The sequence below is a fragment of the Pelophylax lessonae genome (genome assembly GCF_965119305.1).
Source record: "Pelophylax lessonae genome assembly, chromosome: 13".
Lineage (NCBI taxonomy): Eukaryota > Metazoa > Chordata > Amphibia > Anura > Ranidae > Pelophylax > Pelophylax lessonae.
The window spans coordinates 178,205,220-178,224,021 of record NC_138780.1 but is presented as its reverse complement, the minus strand read 5'-3'; the positions used below and the strand labels follow the sequence as shown (position 1 = coordinate 178,224,021).

At 45.9% G+C, this 18,802-nt stretch overlaps 1 protein-coding gene across 1 annotated transcript; it reads right to left on the bottom strand.

The window, feature by feature from the left end:
• Nucleotides 1-12: 12 nt before the first annotated feature.
• COQ6 (coenzyme Q6, monooxygenase) lies at nt 13-18,412 on the bottom strand. Its single transcript, XM_082242678.1, has 12 exons — nt 18,240-18,412; nt 15,541-15,675; nt 15,398-15,456; nt 15,207-15,330; nt 13,745-13,875; nt 13,548-13,655; nt 11,037-11,099; nt 7,233-7,340; nt 4,492-4,694; nt 4,284-4,399; nt 224-390; nt 13-136 (listed from the first exon to the last, which is right to left on the bottom strand). The coding sequence occupies exons 1-12, from the start codon at nt 18,391-18,393 to the stop codon at nt 107-109; spliced, it is 1,398 nt and encodes a 465-aa protein (XP_082098804.1). The 5' UTR covers nt 18,394-18,412; the 3' UTR covers nt 13-106.
• Between the last annotated feature and the right edge of the window lie 390 nt (nt 18,413-18,802).

Here is an 18,802-nt window from a genome sequence, read left to right as displayed (position 1 = left end):
AATTATTTAAAATCAGTGTAAAACATATCTTTATTATAAACAAAATATAACAAGAAATGACTGCCAATAAATTATATATTGATTGTCATTGGATGAAGCAGCATCATCATTTACTGGCGAATGCCATGATCTGTTCCTGGAGGAGACAGAAAAATACAGTTAGATGAACCCACACCTTCCACCTAGTCCCCATCAGCACACTGAATGTGGGAAGACAGCCTACCTTTATTGGTGTCATTGCATTCGTAGCTTGGAGACCAAAAGTACGCAAAAGAACAATTGGAGGCTGGCTTGTGTTGTATAATCTTTTCAGCAAGTCAATAGCAGCCATTAAAGGGAGGTTCTGGCGTTGTCGGTCTGTCTCATATGCCAAGAGATGTCTTGTGGATCCTGACAAAGAAAAACGTAAAGACTATTCAGATCTGCAGAGGTCCTTATAGGACAGCAGAGACAAGGAGGAGACCTGTGTAACACCGAACCAGCACTGCATCCAAAGTGTAAAAAGGAGAGCAGCTTGAGGCTTGTAGTGCTCAGGGTCACAATGCAGGGGGTTTGTGGTGCGTGAACAAAGATATACACACTGCATGCAATGACTGTACAGGGGCACTCAGATGTTGGTATGTGCACTGCTAATAACTAAGAGAACCAGTCAGTCTATTCACGCACAAAATAAAAATACATTGCTCCAAAAAAATTAAAGGAACACTTTGGAATCACATCAGATCTGAACAGCGACAAAATCTCATGCTGAAAATCTATACTGATATAGACTGGGTCATGCGTTTGATAATTTTCATCTAACGACGTGGTATCCTTTCGTTCCAACCTACAGAGGGCTGAATTCAAAGTCACCCCGAAAATCAAAGTGAAAAAATGATGCAGCAGGCGAGTCCATTCTGCTGAAATGTCATTACAGTAACTCAAAATGGTCCTTAGTAGTTTGACATCATCATGCTCCTAATGAGATGACGGATGGTGTCCTGGGGTATTTCCTCCCAGATCTGGACCAGGGCATCACTGAGCTCCTGAACAGACTGAGGTACAACCTGGCTGCGTCGGATGGACCAAAATTTAATGTCCCAGAAGTGAGCTATTGGATTTAGGGTCAGGCAAGTGTGGAGGCCATTCATTGGTATCAATTCCTTCATCCTCCCGGAACTGGCTGCATACTCTTGCCACATGAGGCCAGGCATTGTCATGCACTAGGAGGAATCCAGGACCCACTGCACCTGCATAGGGTCTGACAATGGGTCCAAGGATTTCGTCCCAATACCTAATGACAGTCAGGGTGCCATTGTCTAGCCTGTAGAAGTCTGTGTTTCTCCATGGATATGCCTCCCCAGACCATCACTGACCCACCACCAAACTGATGCTGAACCATCTTACAGGCAGTATAACATTCGCCACGACTTCTCCAGACCCTTTCACGTCTGTCACATGTGCTCAGGGTGAACCTGCTCTCCATCTGTGAAATGCACAGGGAGCCAGTGGCCGACCTGCCAATTCTGGAGTTTAATGATAAATGCCGATCAAGCTCCACAGTGCCAGGCAGTGAGCACAGGGCCCACTAGAGGATGTTGGGCCCTCAGGCCACCAGCATGAAGTCTGTTTCTGATTGTTTTGTCAGAGACATTCACACCAGTGGTAGAGATAAAAAATAGGATGGTGCTCTAGTGTGCATAAATGTAGCCAAATCACCCCAACTGAAGCTCATAAGTGCAGTCTATAAAAGTTTATTGGGTATATCCATGGTAAATTGAAACAATTGACATATTTTCCTACCGGACCTTGAAGCCTCTGTGTTTCCTGGCTGTAATATAGGGATCCCTGATGTAAGTCATGGGAACCTAGTACCTTTGTTCCCGATGGAGGGGGAGGTGGCACTCTCAGATTGAAACGGTAGTCCTCGATTGTGGAGGCTCGCACGGTCCCGTGTGCGGCTGCGTCCTAGGACCGGAGCCGATGCGCTGTGCTCCCGCTGTGTCCGCCGTGAACATCGGGAGCCGCGCACGGATGACGTCACAAAGGGGAGCCAGAAATCAGCCGAGGGTCAACTTGACAAAGCTACAACGTAGCGAAACATGTAGTTGTGGCAACGGGAGGCTCCAGAGAAGCGAGCACGTCACTTTTCCCCGCTCCATCCCGCCTCTTGTTTTTCTCCGTGGCTGACTCTCAGCTGATTTCTGGCTCCCCTTTGTGACGTCATCCGTGCGCGGCTCCCGGTGTTCACGGCGGACACAGCGGGAGCACAGCGCATCGGCTACAGTCCTAGGACGCGGCCGCACACGGGACCGTGCGAGCCTCCACAATCGAGGACTACCGTTTCAATCTGAGAGTGCCACCTCCCCCTCCATCAGGAACAAAGGTACTAGGTTCCCATGACTTACATCAGGGATCCCTATATTACAGCCAGGAGACACAGAGGCTTCAAGGTCCGGTAGGAAAATATGTCAATTGTTTCAATTTACCATGGATATACCCAATAAACTTTTATAGACTGCACTTATGAGCTTCAGTTGGGGTGATTTGGCTACATTTATGCACACTAGAGCGCCATCCTATTTTTTATCTCTACCTTCCCATACACCATCCTGTGTCTAGGATTGGGCGACCAGTGGTGCATCATATATATTTCTATTGTGTACTCTCTGTATAAGGACACTATAGGAACTTTGTATTTTGGATCAGCGCCTGAACTCTTTTTTGTGTTACATTCACACCAGTGGCCTGCTGGAGGTCATATTGTAGGGCTCTAGCAGTGCTCATCCTGTTCCTCCTTCACAAAGGAGCAGATATCGGTCCTGCTGATGGGTTAAGGACCTTCTACGGCCCTGTCCAGCTCTCCTAGGGTAACTGCCTGTCTCCTGGAATCTCCTCCATGCTCTGGAGACTGTGCTGGGAGACACAGCAAACCTTCTGGCAATGGCACATATTGATGTGCCATCCTGGAGGAGTTGCACTGCCTGTGCAACTTCTATAGAGTCCAGGTATGGCCTCATTCTACCAGTAGTGGCACTGACCCTAGCCAAATGCAAAACTAGTGAAAAACAGTCAGAAAGGATGAGTAGGGAAAAAAATGTCAGTGGCCTCCACCTGTAAAACCATTCCTGTTTTGGAGGTCGTCTCATTGTTACCCATCTAGTGCACCTGCTAATGTCATTAGAACCAAAGCAGCTGAAACTGATTAACAACCTCCTCTGCTACTTAACTGACCAGATCAATATCCCAGAAGTTTCATTGACTTGATTCTGTACTCTGACTAATGTGTTCCTTTAATTTTTTGGAGCAGTGTATAATACAAATATGTTTTAGTAAATGTTTACACTGATAATACAAATGATGGAAAACATTCTGGAGAAAAACATTGGGGCTGCCATCTAAAAATGCTAGTTGCCTACCTGTCACACTGACCCTCTTACCGAAACCACATGATTGCTGCAGATGAGGACTTCTGACTTTACTGTGACATTCCTATTATGCATGCTTGTTCCAGGTCAGTAACTCAAAAGGTTTTGAAGTCAAAAGGATCCAAATAAAAAAAAGTTAGGCACCTTGCATTAGAAATGGCAGCCCCTTGTTTCTGTTAAGAAAGCTTTATTATAAACCACACGAATAGCTCCTATTACCCACTCCATACACCACCCCGCTATCATCATCCATTGTTCCACAATCCACACTCCTATTTCAATACATTTCTCCATAATACTACACTCCTATCTGCGTCCATCGCTCCATACAACCACACCCCTATCTGCGTCCATTGCTCCAGTCTACCGCACCCCTATCTCCCTATCTGCGTCTGTCGCTCCATACTACCGCACCCCTATCTGCGTCTGTCGCTCCATACTACCGCACCCCTATCTGCGTCCATCGCTCCATAATACTGCACCCCTATCTGCGTCCATCGCTCCATACCACCGCACCCCTTTCTGCGTCCATCATTCAATACTACCAGCCCCCCTATTTGCGCCCATCGCTCCATACCACCGCACCCCTATCTGTGTCCATCATTCAATACTACCAGAGCCCCTATCTGCGCCCATCGCTCCATAGCCCACACCCCTATCTGCGTCCATCACTCTATAATACCACAACTCTAGCTGCGCCCATCACTCCATACTACTACACCCCTATCCCCATCCATCACCCTATCTGCATTCATCACTTCACAAACCACAGTGCCCATCTCTGTTCATTGCTCCACAAACCATGCCCCATTTAGAACTCCATCCATCACTCCATATCTACTGGGAAGTCCTAGGTCATCCCCTTATTGCAGTTACCTAAATCTCGTCCATCAAATGCTGCGCTGCTCAGATGATTGAGTAAACCGGCCACATCAGCGAAGCCCATGTTAACTCCTTGTCCTGCAAGCGGGTGCACTCTGTGTGCGGCGTCCCTAAAAACAACATACAACATTCTCATCATCTAATCAGAGCTGTTCAACACCCTATTAAATAAATAATAATCATCTACTGACTGTCACCTCACCCAATTAAAGCCACCCGCTGGCGCACATATTCAGTGGCGTGACCTAATCCCAGCGGAAAAGCAGCCCTACTCTTCTCGGCAACACCGGAGACGCTGGGGGGAAGCTGGCGTGCGGGGGTTCCACTTGGCACGAGGAGAGATATGACTGAGCGGAGCACGGAGTTGGCGGAGGAGATGAATTCTGAGTGGTGCTCGCTGCTCCACTGTGAAAAGACAGAAGACAGCAACAACCATTGTTAAAGTACAGTTGTGTTGAAAAAAAAAATGAAATCCAACATCACTAACCAGATCAATCACTTATTTGGTATAAATTATATTTCTACATGGCAAATAGATTACTATTACTCTATTCCACCTACTAGTAAATTAACAGTTATGACATGCATGCTGCTTATTCTGTGTAATTAAATCATTAAGTGAAAGGGGCGTGTTCAAAATAATAGCAGCGTGGAGTTCAATTAGTGAGGTCATTCAGTCTGTGAAAAAACAGAGGTCACCCAGGTGATTCTTATTTAAGGACGAAGGCAGCAAATGTTGTACAAGCCGGGTATAGTGCATTTCTCTCTGAAAATCTGAGTAAAATGGATCGTTCCAAACATTGTTCAGAAGAAAAGCGTACTTTGATTAAAAAATTGATTGGAAGAAAAAACAAAGTGCAGAAACGGAGAGGCTGCTCAACTAAAATGATCTCAAATGCTTTAACCACTTCCCTACCGGGCACTTTCACCCCCTTACTGCCCAGGGCAATTTTCAGCTTTCAGCGCTCTCACACTTTGAATGACAATTGCACGGTCATGCAACACTGTAGCAAAATAAAATAATTTTTTCACACAAATAGAGCTTTCTTTTGGTGGGGTTTAATCACCACTGGGTTTTTCTTTTTTTGATAAACAAAAAAAAAAAGACCGAAAATTTTGAGAAAACAAAAATGTTTCATATTTGGTTATAAAATTTTGCAAACAGTTAATTTTTCTCCTTCACTGATAGGCCGCACTGATGGGCACTAAGGGGACCGATGTTCCTCTAACAGAAGCCGGTTATTGGCTTTCTTCTTTTCTTCACAATGACAGCGTAAAGCGAAAAAAAAAGCCAGTAACCGGCTTTTGTTTACTTCTGTGATCAGCTGTCATTGGCTGGTAGCTGATCATGTGGTAAAGGGCCACCTGCACGCCCCCAGACGACGCCCTTACCGGCATTTATACCCCTGCTGTAGCTGTAGGGTAAAATGGAAACCAAAACCAGAAAGACGTGGAAGAAAATGGAAAACTACCATTTGAATGGAAGAATAGCCAAAATGGCAAAGCCAATGATCTGCTCCAGAGTGATCAAAGGAGCTGTAAATTTACTTGTGAGTACCGTAACAATTAGAAGACACCTATGTGAAGTCTAGCTATCGGCAAGAAGCCCTTGCAAAGTCCCATTGTTAAAAAAACAACGTGCTGAAAAGGTTATAATTTGCCAAAGAACACATTGACTGGCCTCGAGAGAAATGGGGCAACATTTTGTGGACTGATAAAAGCAAGATTGTTCTTTTTAGGTCTAGGGGGTCGCAGACAGTTTATCAGCTGATCCCCAAACACTGAATTCAAGCCACAGTACACTGTGAAGCATGGTGGCGCAAGCATCATGATATAGGGATGTTTCTCATACTATGGTGTTGGGCCTATTTATCACATACCAGGGATCAATAAATCAGTTTGAATACATCAAAATATTTGAAGAGATCATGCTGCCTTATGCCCCGTACACACGTGCAGATTGTCTGCAGACTTACCTTTTCTATGTAGTGCAAGGGCCTGCCGGATTGCATACAAATTGAAAGTGTTTAGGTTTGACCTCATATTATATGGTTTTGGTAAGTCTGCAGACAAAAGTCTACAGATAATCTGCACGTGTGTACGGGGCAAAAGAGTATAGCCTCAGGATGGGTCCTCCTGGAGATGCCATAGTTCCCAAACACGATTGTGAACCTCCATTCTGTCCTGTATTCTAGCAGTCAGTTTCTACATCAGCTCCACATCCCTGATCCTAGCATACAAGGCATCAGAAGAGGGAGGGGAGCGTGTTTTCCAATTAAGAGCTATAAGGCTGCCCGCATCCAGAAGAATATGGATCAGCAGCTTCTTATAAGGTTTAGAAATTTTCAGGGAGAATAGGCCCAACAGGAAAAATGTTGGTGTCGTTGGGATAGATACTTCGAAAAGGCGACCCAGCAGTTGTGATACCTCACATGTGTGGTGCAAACCCCATTTACATATGCGGATATACAATATATCTATATCTATCTATCGAGATATATATATATGGATAAACTTTGGGAGTTCAGAGTAGTTTTCTAGCAAAAAAAAATTTTTGGGGAGGAGAGAAATGCCAGAATAGGTAGGGAAGTGGTTAAAGACAACTCACAGCCACTGCAGGGTGCCAAATTCCTCAATTTCTTAATAACTATATACTGTATGTTCAGTATTGAAAATCATATGAATCAGAGAAGAGCCGCACTTTAAAAATACAGCTTTCTGTAGTGTGTGTCACACAGATGGAACTGCAAATGTATGCAGAACTTTTTTATTATTATAAATGCTAAACGCAGAATTAAATCCATTCCCCTATGCTGGCCAGTTTTGGTGCTGGGGTATATTTTGTTTTGTCCGTTGTAAAGGATGACATAAGATGGAAATCATGAACAAGTACAACAAAATCTATGCAATGCTTGTTTATTTTTTAAAAAAAGATGTACTTACAAAAGCTGAATTCACTGCATCAACAAAGGTTTCATCATCCATCTCAAGAAGCTCAGCAGCATGTTCAGGAGACGTGGACCAGACTAATGAACTGCAAGTGTCTGAAAGCTGTCAGAGGAAGCAATGATGTGGCCGGTCAGGAACTTGCAGGGCAAGCAACAGGAGCAATACAGGAACAGAAGACATACATTAAGAAACTGTACCAGGTGTCCCTCAAATTAACTGGTTGCCGACTACACGCCGCATTTTTACTGCTGCAATGTGGCTCTCCTGCGCAAACCGACGTAGACCTAAGTCGGTCGCACGCCAGCAGCTAGGCGGTAAACACAGCTGACCGTTCTTCTCCCTAGAATTATCACAGAGCCCCTGTGATCCTTCTATATAGGATCACATGTCTCTATGATCATTTCACAAGCCACACCCCCCCCCCCAGTCAGAATTACTCCCCTAGGCTCACATTTAACCTCTTGATCACCCACAATGTTAACCCCTTCCTTGCGAGTGTCATTATTACAGTAGCAGTGCATATTTTTAGCACTGATTACTGTGGTAATGTCACTGGTCCCCCCAAAAGTGTCAAAAATGTCAGTTAGGGGTCCAATCTGTCCGCCGCAATGTCGCAGTTCCGCTAAAAAAAAAAAAAGAAAGATTGCTGCCATTACTAGTAAAAACAAAAACAATAAAAATTACATAAATCTTTCCCGTAGTTAGTAGACACAATAACTTTTGCACAAAACAATAAAATTACGCTTATTGCTATTTTTTTTTTACTAAAAATAGGTAGCAGAAAACAAATTGGCCTAAAATGTTAAAAAAATGTTGATTTACATTTTTTTTGGGGAATGTTATATAGCAGAATGTGAAAAATATTTTTTTTTTTTTAAATTGTTGCTCTTTTTTTTTGTTTATAGCGCAAAAAAAAAAAAAAAAAAAAAAAAAAATCGCACAGGTGATCAAATACCACCAAAAGAAAGCTCTGTTTGTGGGAAAAAAAGGACGTCAATTTTAATTAGGTACAGCATGAATGGCTCCACCCAAGTATAAGAGAATCTAACGTATCAAATGTATATTGTCACTAACGATCAAATACATGTTTGTTTTGTATGTTGAATGTCAGTGTCTAATTTAATGTTTTTAATTTGTAATATATAATAAAAAGTTTATTTTATACAAATAATGTGTTGTTATATATCATGAGTATGATACCATAAAAGTCCCCCCATAGCCCACATCTACCAATCCCCCATTGGGGTGTTCTTGGTAATACAATAATTTGTACAATTTGGGATATAGGTATCAATTATTTCAAAACTTTCTAATATAGAGCACAATCATATCCATTATCAGTATTTAGGTACAGTGTCGCACGACCGCGCAATTGCCCGTTAAAATAACGCAGTGCCAAATCGCACAATAGGGCTGGTCATTAAGGGGAAAAATCTTCCGGTCCAGAAGAAGTAGTTAATAAAAGTAAAGGATCTAGTGGTCTCTGTATGAAATTATCTTTATTGTTTTAAAAGAAAGCATCCAGACTACTCACATATTCACATAGCATGGAATGGCACGTCTCTTCAAATAGATCTGGCAAATAAGGAGATTAGGAACTGCAAGATGAAGAACTGCCACTTGCTCAGGCTAGGAGAAGGCACTGACGGCATTACACCTGCCGGCTCCGACTTAGATGAATGAGCGGCAGTTCGTCTTGTGGCTTCCAATCTCCATATTTGGCAGATCGATTTAAAGAGACATGCCATGCCCTGCTGTATAAATATGAGTGCAGTCTAGATCAGCCTTTTTCAACCACCCTGGGGTGCCTTGACAAAATGCCTAAAATTTGCCCCAAATTGGCCAAAAACTCATCAATTGGGTGGATCAAGTCTGCCTTTTTGTTAAACAAAGCCACGTATTTTTATTGTGCAGCACTGGAACCTTGGGCACTGTGTGGGCTAGATGCCAGTATCTATCATATCTGTCAATCTATGACATCATAGGCTGATAAGGTGGACGTCAGGTGCCTGAGGACACCCCAGTTTGCCCCTCTGCTCCTCTTTTTTAGCACTTTGTGGTCAAGTTAGCTAAGTGAGGGAGAGAAACTGAGAGAGAAGAGAAACACTTAATAGCAGTCGGTACCAGCGTGCAAAGGTTGTGTGTCCTATGTGCGTGCTGCCAATGTAAGAATATTGGTTTCGTTTTTAAAATTTTAAAATGGGGGTGCCTCAATACTGTAAAGGGTGCCTCGACTGAAAAAAGGTTGAGAAACCTTGGTATAGATGCTTCCTTTTAAAACAATAAAGATCAACTTCATACAGAGAGCATTAGATCCTTTGCTGGTACCGTTTCCTAATTAATGGGCTTTATGAATCCTAATTCTGCCATTTGAAGATGGAAAAGTGGAGTGCCCCCTTTTTCTGATGTAAAACTACCTGTTTTGACTTTCTCTTTGTTCAGAGGTCAAATCAGAGGTGAGCAGGTTCACTCACCGGGGTGTTGGAGTAGAGCAGTGTTTCTCAACCTTTTTTTAGTCAATGCACCCTTTAAAAATTATGGGCAGTCTCAAGGCACCCTTTAAAAATTATGGACAGTCTCGAGGCACCCTTTAAAAATTATGGACAGTCTCGAGGCACCCTTTAAAAATTATGGGCAGTCTCAAGGCACCCTTTAAAAATTATAGACAGTCTCGAGGCACCCTTTAAAAATTATGAACAGCCGCGAGGCACCCTTTAAAATTATGGGCAGTCTCAAGGCATCCTTTAAAAATGATGGACAGTCTCGAGGCAACCTTTAAAAACATGGACAGTCTCGAAGCACCCTTTAAAAATTATGGGCAGTCTCGAGGCACCCTTTAAAAATTATGGAAATCTCAAGGCACCCTTTAAAAATTATGGGCAGTCTCGAGGCACCCTTTAAAAATTATGGAAATCTCAAGGCACCCTTTAAAAATTATAGACAGTCTCGAGGCACCCTTTAAAATTTTGGACAGTCTCGAAGCACCCCATTATAAAATATAAAAAGGATTCTGTTCGTTTTGTATAACACAGCAACATCCACACAAGTAGGGCAACCAAAGTTGAGGGGCGATTTATTCTTCCATAGCAAATACACTTATGCAAACTGGTACTGACTAGTATCCCAATGTTTCTCTTCTCCCTTAATTTTTCTCCATCACTCAGCTAAGGTGCCCTCAAGAAGTTTCTAATGGTGCCCAATGAAAACCTGTGGCTTTGTGTAACTAAAAGGCAGGCTTCATCCATAAGCCACCTTATATACAATTTTGGGGCAATTTTTAGGCACCCCTGCAGAAACCTCAAGGCACCCTGGTTGAAATAGGCTGGCTTCAGCCAGTCTACCTCCAGGGTTACCGACTCTAGTTGCATGAGCGAGGTCACTCCCACGCATGTGTGCGGGAGCCCTCTGCTCCTGCACGGAGCTTTGAAGGTCCAGCACAGTATGCCGCCCCTTCAGAGCGCATGCGCCACTGACGTCACCAGCTGCATGTTGTGTGAATATCTCCTAAATGCCGCATGTTTAGGAGATATTCACTGTACCTACAGGTAAACCTTCGTTTAGATTTACCTGTAGGTGTAAGCCCCAAAAGTGGAGTTTATCTCTAATAAACAGAAATGTGCTGAGCACACTGGATGATGACATCGGGAGACGACTGTCAACTACCAGGACAATCCTGCTGGACCAAGCTTCATGACTACACATAACTTTTTTTTCTCTAACCAGTTAAATAAGAACATGAAAAGATGACAGAAGGACCTGGCTATTCCACAGCATAATGCACAAAAGCACGCAACTTACAGGGAGAAGAGCGATGGGACCAGTGGGAAGGAACCTCTGCCAGGCTACATTGTTGTCGGTGAGCTACAATAAATGAACACACAAACAGACATGAACACTCCAGCTTTGCGGTCATTGTGGGATAAGAAGAGATAAACACAGAAATTTTACGGCGGTCATCTTACATGGCTAAAAAGACTCACTTCAAGAATGTTTATGTAACATCATTATTCTTTGTCCTGGGTACCATGCTCTGTGAGTATTCTAACCTAGCATTATCATGTCTAGAACTTCTCCAGGGTCCTCCCTCCACTAGAGTAAACTGACCCAACAGACATCATGTCTACCAGCTACCGGAGGTATTCCCTCACATCATGTCTAACAGCTACTCGAGGTATTCCCTCACATCATGTCTACCAGCTACCGGAGGTATTCCCTCACATCATGTCTACCAGCTACCGGAGGTATTCCCTCACATCATGTCTACCAGCTACCGGAGGTATTCCCTCACATCATGTCTACCAGCTACCCGAGGTATTCCCTCACATCATGTCTACCAGCTACCGGAGGTATTCCCTCACATCATGTCTACCAGCTACCGGAGGTATTCCCTCACATCATGTCTACCAGCTACCCGAGGTATTCACTCACATCATGTCTACCAGCTACCCGAGGTATTCCCTCACATCATGTCTACCAGCTACCGGAGGTATTCCCTCACATCATGTCTACCATCTACCAGAGGTATTCCCTCACATCATGTCTACCAGCTACCGGAGGTATTCCCTCACATCATGTCTACCAGCTACCGGAGGTATTCCCTCACATCATGTCTACCAGCTACCCGAGGTATTTCCTCACATCATGTCTACCAGCTAACCGGAGGTATTCTCTCACATCATGTCTACCAGCTACCCGAGGTATTCCCTCACATCATGTCTACCAGCTACCGAGGTATTCCCTCACATCATGTCTACTAGTGCTCCTGCATCTTCCCTCCACTTGAGTATGCAGGCCTAATTGACAAGGTTGAGTTACTAAAAATGGAGTGCAAAATCTGGTGCAGCTCTGCATAGGAACCAATCAGCTTCCATGTTTATTATTGTCTATGTTAAATTGAACAAGCTGAAGTTAGAAACAGATGGGCTAACATGCACAGCTGCACCAGATTTTGCACTCTCCAGTTTTAGTAAATCAACCCCCATCATGTCTACTAGCACTCAAGGCTCTTCCCTCCACTAGACAGTCATGTCTATTAGCTCTCCGAGGTATTCCCTCCTCAAAAGTGTGCGGACTTAAACATATCAACTAGCGCTTCAGGGTTTTCCCTCCACTGCAGTATATGACCTGCTCGAGTGTCATCTTTAATATATTTTTACTCTTGTTTTTGTAAAAATTGAACATTTTGAATAAAAATTATTTAATTATTATTATATTATTTGATAAAATTAAATTATTATTTAATAAAAAAAAAAAAAAGAAAAGAAAAAAAGAGTATTCTGACCTAACACACATCATGTCTACTAGCGCTGCAGGGTCTTCCCTCCACTAGAGTATACTGATCTAACAGAGTTGATGTCTACTGGCTTTCCAAGCTCTTCCCTCCTCTACAGTATGCTGATGTAACAAACATCATGGGGTTGATTTACTAAAACTGGAGAGTGCAAAATCTGGTGCAGCTCTGCATAGAAACCAATCAGCTTCCAGATTTTTTGTCAAAGCTTGATTGAACAAGCTGAAGTAAGAAGCTGACTGGCTACCATTTAGAGCCACACCAGATTTTGCACTCTTCAGATTTAGTAAATCAACCCCCATGGCAAACAAGCACCATTCACTTGTAGAACACATCATGCCTGCCCTGGATCAATAGGTTATAAGGTAAAAAGCAAACACGTATGGCACGTATAGAGTGTATTCCCACCCCTAATCCGATAACCTCATCCCATGCCATGTACAACCTCCCACCCCTACATCCAATGCAACGTCATCATGGGTCCTTGCAACCTGTGTATTCATTGGAACCTTTCTATGCGACTAAAGCCAGCCATAGATAGATTGAATTGCTGGTTCAGCAGCAACCGGCAGAGATTCAATCTATCTATGGGCAGGCTCTGGTTACATGAAAGGTAATCAATCGATCGACTTCAGTATAACCAGCTTGTCACATTTTTTTAGTTAAATTACTGGCAACAGCAACAGCCACCAGCAGTGATCATTGTGCTCTGCTGGCAGTGAAGGCTCCCCACTGGCAAAACACAACAGCACTGCAGGAGGGATTCCCACATCAACATTGAGTGTGTCGATGGTGGAAACAAGCGATTTTCTTTCCTGCAACCCATCTATGACTTACTTACTTCTAAATAAATAATTGGACTTCCTCCAGACATGATTGGAGCCATAATAATGCCAACATATTATGAATTTATGGCCATATTCGTACTGCTCCCAGTGACTGCTACCCTCTAGGGGCCGCAAACTAACATTCTCAATGCAGACTGCGGTTGTCCTGCAGATGTAAAGCACTTCACTCACCTCAGACAACTGAAGAGTAGCAACTACGGCAGCATGGTTGTAACTCCACTGAATGGTCTTCATCCCGGCTGTGCTGCGGACCATGGAGTTCTGTCCATCTGCTCCAATCTAGTAGGATGAATTATGAAACGACGGGGTGGGATTAAGGACAGTGGGGAAGGTGGGGTGGTTTGTAAAAAGGAGACAGAGATCCTCACCAGAAGTTTTGTGTGCAGCTTCTGTCCATCTGCTAACTGTATCTGCACCCAGCTGCTTCCCTCCCCATCGTGGTAAGGTGACGGCCAGGTGTAGTTCACAGCCCGACTCCGATAGAGGACCTCAATGCGATCTGTATGTATATATTAGAGAAATTAAGAATTAACCTCGACTGCAGAACTGACTAAGGAAACAGTGATGTCATCACACTGCCAATGTAGTGTTGCAGAGGTGTAATAATTCATAAGAGTACTTAACCACTTGCCTACAGGGCACTTTTACCCCCTTCCTGCCCAGGCCAATTTTCAGCTTTCAGTGCTGTCACACTTTGAATGACAACTGCGTGGTCATGCAACACTGTACCGATGTGAATTTTTTTTTCACACAAATAGAGCTTTCTTTTGGTGGTATTTATTCACCACTGGGGTTAATTGTTTTTTGCTAAATAAACGAAAAAAAGCCAGAAAATTGTGAAAACGACAAACATTTCTTTTATAATTTGTTATAAAATTTTGCAAACCGGTAATTTTTCTCCTTCACTCATGTGTGCTGATGAGGCTGCACTGGTTGGGGGCACTGATTGGCAGCACCAATGGGCAGTAGTTGGCACTGTTGGGACTGCACTGATATTCAGTGCCCTAATTATCAGTGTAGATGTCCCTCCCACACAAGTTGGTTATCGGCTCCGCTCTCCTTACGTTGAAAGAACGCTAATAGCTGGCTTGTGTTTACATTGTGATCAGCTGTGATTGGACACAGCTGATCATGTGGCAAAGAGCTGCTGATTGGCTGTTTACCCCGATCTGTTATCAGCTGTGTCCAGAGGACACAGCGATCACAGAGAGGACGTCATAGGACAGCTCCCAGGACTGGCTCGTCGCTCTTTAGCTGTCATTAGGCTATAGCGCGGTCGGCAAGTGGTTAAAAAAAAAGGACATATCCTGGGTTAAGGTTCCATTTAAAGCTAAATTACAGGAATTCAACTCCTTTGTGAAAGTGAAGGCACGCTAGGAGTTAAGTCTAAGGAGGTGCATGATATCCCCTGGGCCTATCGCTTTTATTTATATCTGACAGTTTTATTGCACTTCTGAAAGACGACTATTGCTGTATTTCCTGGAAGCCCGAAGTTAATGCTTCAGGTTTAAGCATCTTTAACATTAGAGTTGGTGCAACTGCTATGCCTTCCCCCGCCTTTGTATTTGTGAACTCATTCTCTAAATAGGCAGCAGAGGGGAGGGTCAGGCATAGCTTAGCATGTGCCTCACTCACAGCCCCCTGTGTCAGTGTAGGCCCTGGCAGAGCCATAAACCTATCAGAGAAGCCCAGGAGATGTCATGCAGCTCCTTGGACTTAACGCATAGTGTGCCATAATTTTTTAAAAAGTGATTGAATTCCTGGAACTCAGCTTTAGCATGGGCTTACACAACTAGGACATGGTCACATCATTTAGTTGACATCTCTGACCTGCCATGGCGTCCAGCTGTTTGGTTAGTGCAGCTGTAATGATGTCATTCTCGATGATGTATCCCATTTCCTCCAAACCTTCTTTATCAAATGTAATTAGAGCGTCAGAACAGGCATCCCATACCTGCAAGAGATCAGCTGTTTATGGAGAAGGACCTTCGTTGATGCACAATACATAGTTATTATCTCACCTGCATTCTCTTGTATGGTTTCATCCTCATGGCACAGATATGATCCCAGGCCCCAAAGCCTGTTGGCAGAGAAATAGGAACCTTTTATGACAGTGGGTATGAAAATAGAAGTGACATGGTACAGTTTTAGCACAAGTACTTACTGGCTAGTAGGGTGGCGGAGCCAGGTGTAATAGAACTGACTCTGTTACTGAACTGCTCTGGTAAGTGGTCATACACTTTCCTGTGTCCTGCCTCCAGCAGAAGAATCTTCTTCTGGCACAAATGAGGGTGGGAACCTAATTTTTTAAAACAAAAATTTTTTGTCTTTTTTTGTTTTTGTTTTTACAAAACAAAGAGGTTTGAACCAAGGTGTAAGAAGTGTTACCGTTTTGCATGTATACTAATATTTGATTGGTTACAGTGGATTAACCAATAGCTTGGATTGTGAGATACAGCGGAAGCAGAGGAAGGGAGCAATGGAGAGCAGAGGGCGTGAGAAGGGAGCAATGGAGAGCAGAGGGCGTGAGAAGAGAGCAGAGGGCGTGAGAAGGGAGCAATGGAGAGCAGAGGGCGGGAGAAGGGAGCAATGGAGAGCAGAGGGCGGGAGAAGGGAGCAATGGAGAGCAGAGGGCGGGAGAAGGGAGCAATGGAGAGCAGAGGGCGGGAGAAGGGAGCAATGGAGAGCAGAGGGCGGGAGAAGGGAGCAATGGAGAGCAGAGAGCGGGAAAAGGAAGCAATAGAGAGCAGAGAGCGGGAAAAGGAAGCAATAGAGAGCAGAGAGCGGGAAAAGGAAGCAATGGAGAGCAGAGCATGGGAGAAGAGAGAAGCAACGTGCAGAGGGCAGGAGATGAGAGCAGTGAAGAGCAGGGGGTGAAAGGAGAGAATAGGGGAGAGAGAAGGGAGCGGTGGAGAGCAGAGGGCGGGAGAAGGGAGCCGTGGAGAGCAGAGGGCGGGAGAAGGGAGCCGTGGAGAGCAGAGGGCGGGAGAAGAGAGCAGAGGGTGGGAGAAGAGAGTAGTGGAGAGCAGGGGGCAAGTGAAGGTAGCAATAGGGAGCAGAGGGCAAGTGAAGGGAGCAGAGAGAGGGAGATGGCAGTGGAGGGCAGGAGGAGGGATCAGTAGGGAGAAAGGATCCATAGGGAGAAGGGAGCCAGAAGAGGGAAGGCAGAAGAAGAGAGCAGAAGGCGGAAAAAGGGAGCAAAAAAATGCAGAGGATAGGAAAAGGGAGCAGCAGGGGCAGCAGGGTGGGAAAGAGATTAAGTGGGGAGCAGGGGGCAAGAGAAGGAAGCAGGAGGGAGCAGAGAGAGGGAGAAGGAAGAAGTGGAGAGCAGAGGGGGCAAAGGATGGGAGAAGGGAGCAGCGGGGAGCACAGGGCCGGAAAGAGATGAAGTGGGGAACAGGGGACAAGAGAAGGAAGCAGTGGGGAGCAGATGGTGGGAGAAGGGAGCAGTGAGGAGCAGAGGGTGGGAGAAGGGAGCAATGGAGAGCAGAGGGAGCAGCAAAGTGCAGAGGATGGGAAAAGGGAGCAGTGGGGAGCAGAAGGAGGGAGAAAGAAGCAGCAAAGTGCAGAGGGTGGGAGAAGAGAGCAGCATGCAGAAGAGGGCAGGAAAGACATGACGTGGGGAGCAGAAGGTGGGAGAAGGCAGCAGTGGAGAGCAGAGGACAGGAGAAGGTAGCAGTGGAGAGCAGAAGGTAGCAGTGGGCGAGTGAAGGTAGCAGTGGGGAGCAGAGTGGGAGAGAAGGGCGCAGTGGGCAAGTGATGGGAGCAGATTGTGGGACAAGGCAGGAAAGGGCAGACAGAAAGGATCACTGGGGAGAAATGAACCTGGGGGGGGTTAGCAGTGGGGGAGCAGAAGACAAAAGAAGGGAGAAGCGGGGAGCAAAAGGAGGGAGAGGAGAGCAGTGGGGTGCAGAGGGTGGTCAGGGGAGCAGAAGAAGGGGCAAGAGAACAGTGGGGGGGGGAGGGGGAAGAGGGCAGCAGAGGTTAGAAGAAAGGATCAGTGGGGAGCTGAAGGTGGGAGAGGGGATCAAAGGGGAGAAGGTAGCAGTGGGGAGCAGAAGGCAAGTGAAGGGAGCAGAGGGTGGGAGAAGAGATTAGTAGGGAGCCTGGGATGGGGGAGGTAACATAAGGGAGCAGAGGGTGAAAGTAGGGAGCAGTGGGTAGCAGAAGGGGGAAAAGGGAGCAGTGGGTGCGTTGGGTGGGACAAGGAAACAGTGTGAAGCAAAGGGCGGGAGAAGGCAGAAGAGATCAATGGGGGGGGGGGGGGGAGAAGGGAGCAGTGAGTAGCAGAAGGCGGGAGAAGGAGGGGCAAGAGAACAGTAGGGAGAAGGGAGCAGATCAGTGGGGAGAAGGGTGCATGGGGGTGGGAAAGGCAGCAGTAGAAGGCGAGAGAAGGCAGCAGTGCCGTGCAGAGGGCGGGAGAAGGCAGAAGTGGGGAGCTGAGGGTGGGACAGGGAAGCAGAGGGCGGGACAGGGAAGCAGAGGGCGGGACAGGGAAGCAGAGGGCGGGACAGGGAAGCAGAGGGAGGGACAGGGAAGCAGAGGGCGGGACAGGGAAGCAGAGGGCGGGACAGGGAAGCAGAGGGCGGGACAGGGAAGCGGAGGGCGGGACAGGGAAGCGGAGGGCGGGACAGGGAAGCTGAGGGCGGGACAGGGAAGCTGAGGGCGGGACAGGGAAGCGGAGGGCGGGACAGGGAAGCGGAGGGCGGGACAGGGAAGCGGAGGGCGGGACAGGGAACCGGAGAGAGGATGATAATTTGGCCCATGTAGAAACACTTAACTTGAACTTTGCTACAATAAAGTTAAATGGGTATCGGTGACCGTGGACTTTGTATCTCTATATAGAATAGGAAGGTTCCTCACCCAGAGCGCAGGCCATGGCGGTTCCCACCATTCCTCCACCAGAAATCACGACATCATAGAGAGCGGAGCCGGAGGAATTCAGGGAGCGCCGGCAGATGGATCGGTGAAGGCCGAGGAGCGGGGGAAGGGCCAGGCGGCCCGCAGGAAACGGCATGGTCACCTCACACCGGGGTCACCTCTGCAGAGACAACTGAGAGAGAGAAATGACGTCATGAGATTAAAGGGGAACTCCACTATAACACTGACAATGTGTACAGAGGGTGGAGCCCGGCTCTGTGCCCCCCACATATCTTATATAGCATCGGGCCAATTCAGAAAGGGAATTATTACTACCAGGCTACTGGATTCATACCCAGCGTACAGCACTATGGAATATGTCAGAGCTATATAATAGTGTGACTGTGGGGGGACATTAGAGTGTCAGCTCCTCTGCTTGGGTAGATACGATCAGGTCTCGATGTGTGGGGGAAGAATATCGGAAATCTCGGCATTGCTTAGTGACAGCACACATACTACAAGAGCCTGCACACCGTCCTCTACACATCACCTGTCATTCGATCCAG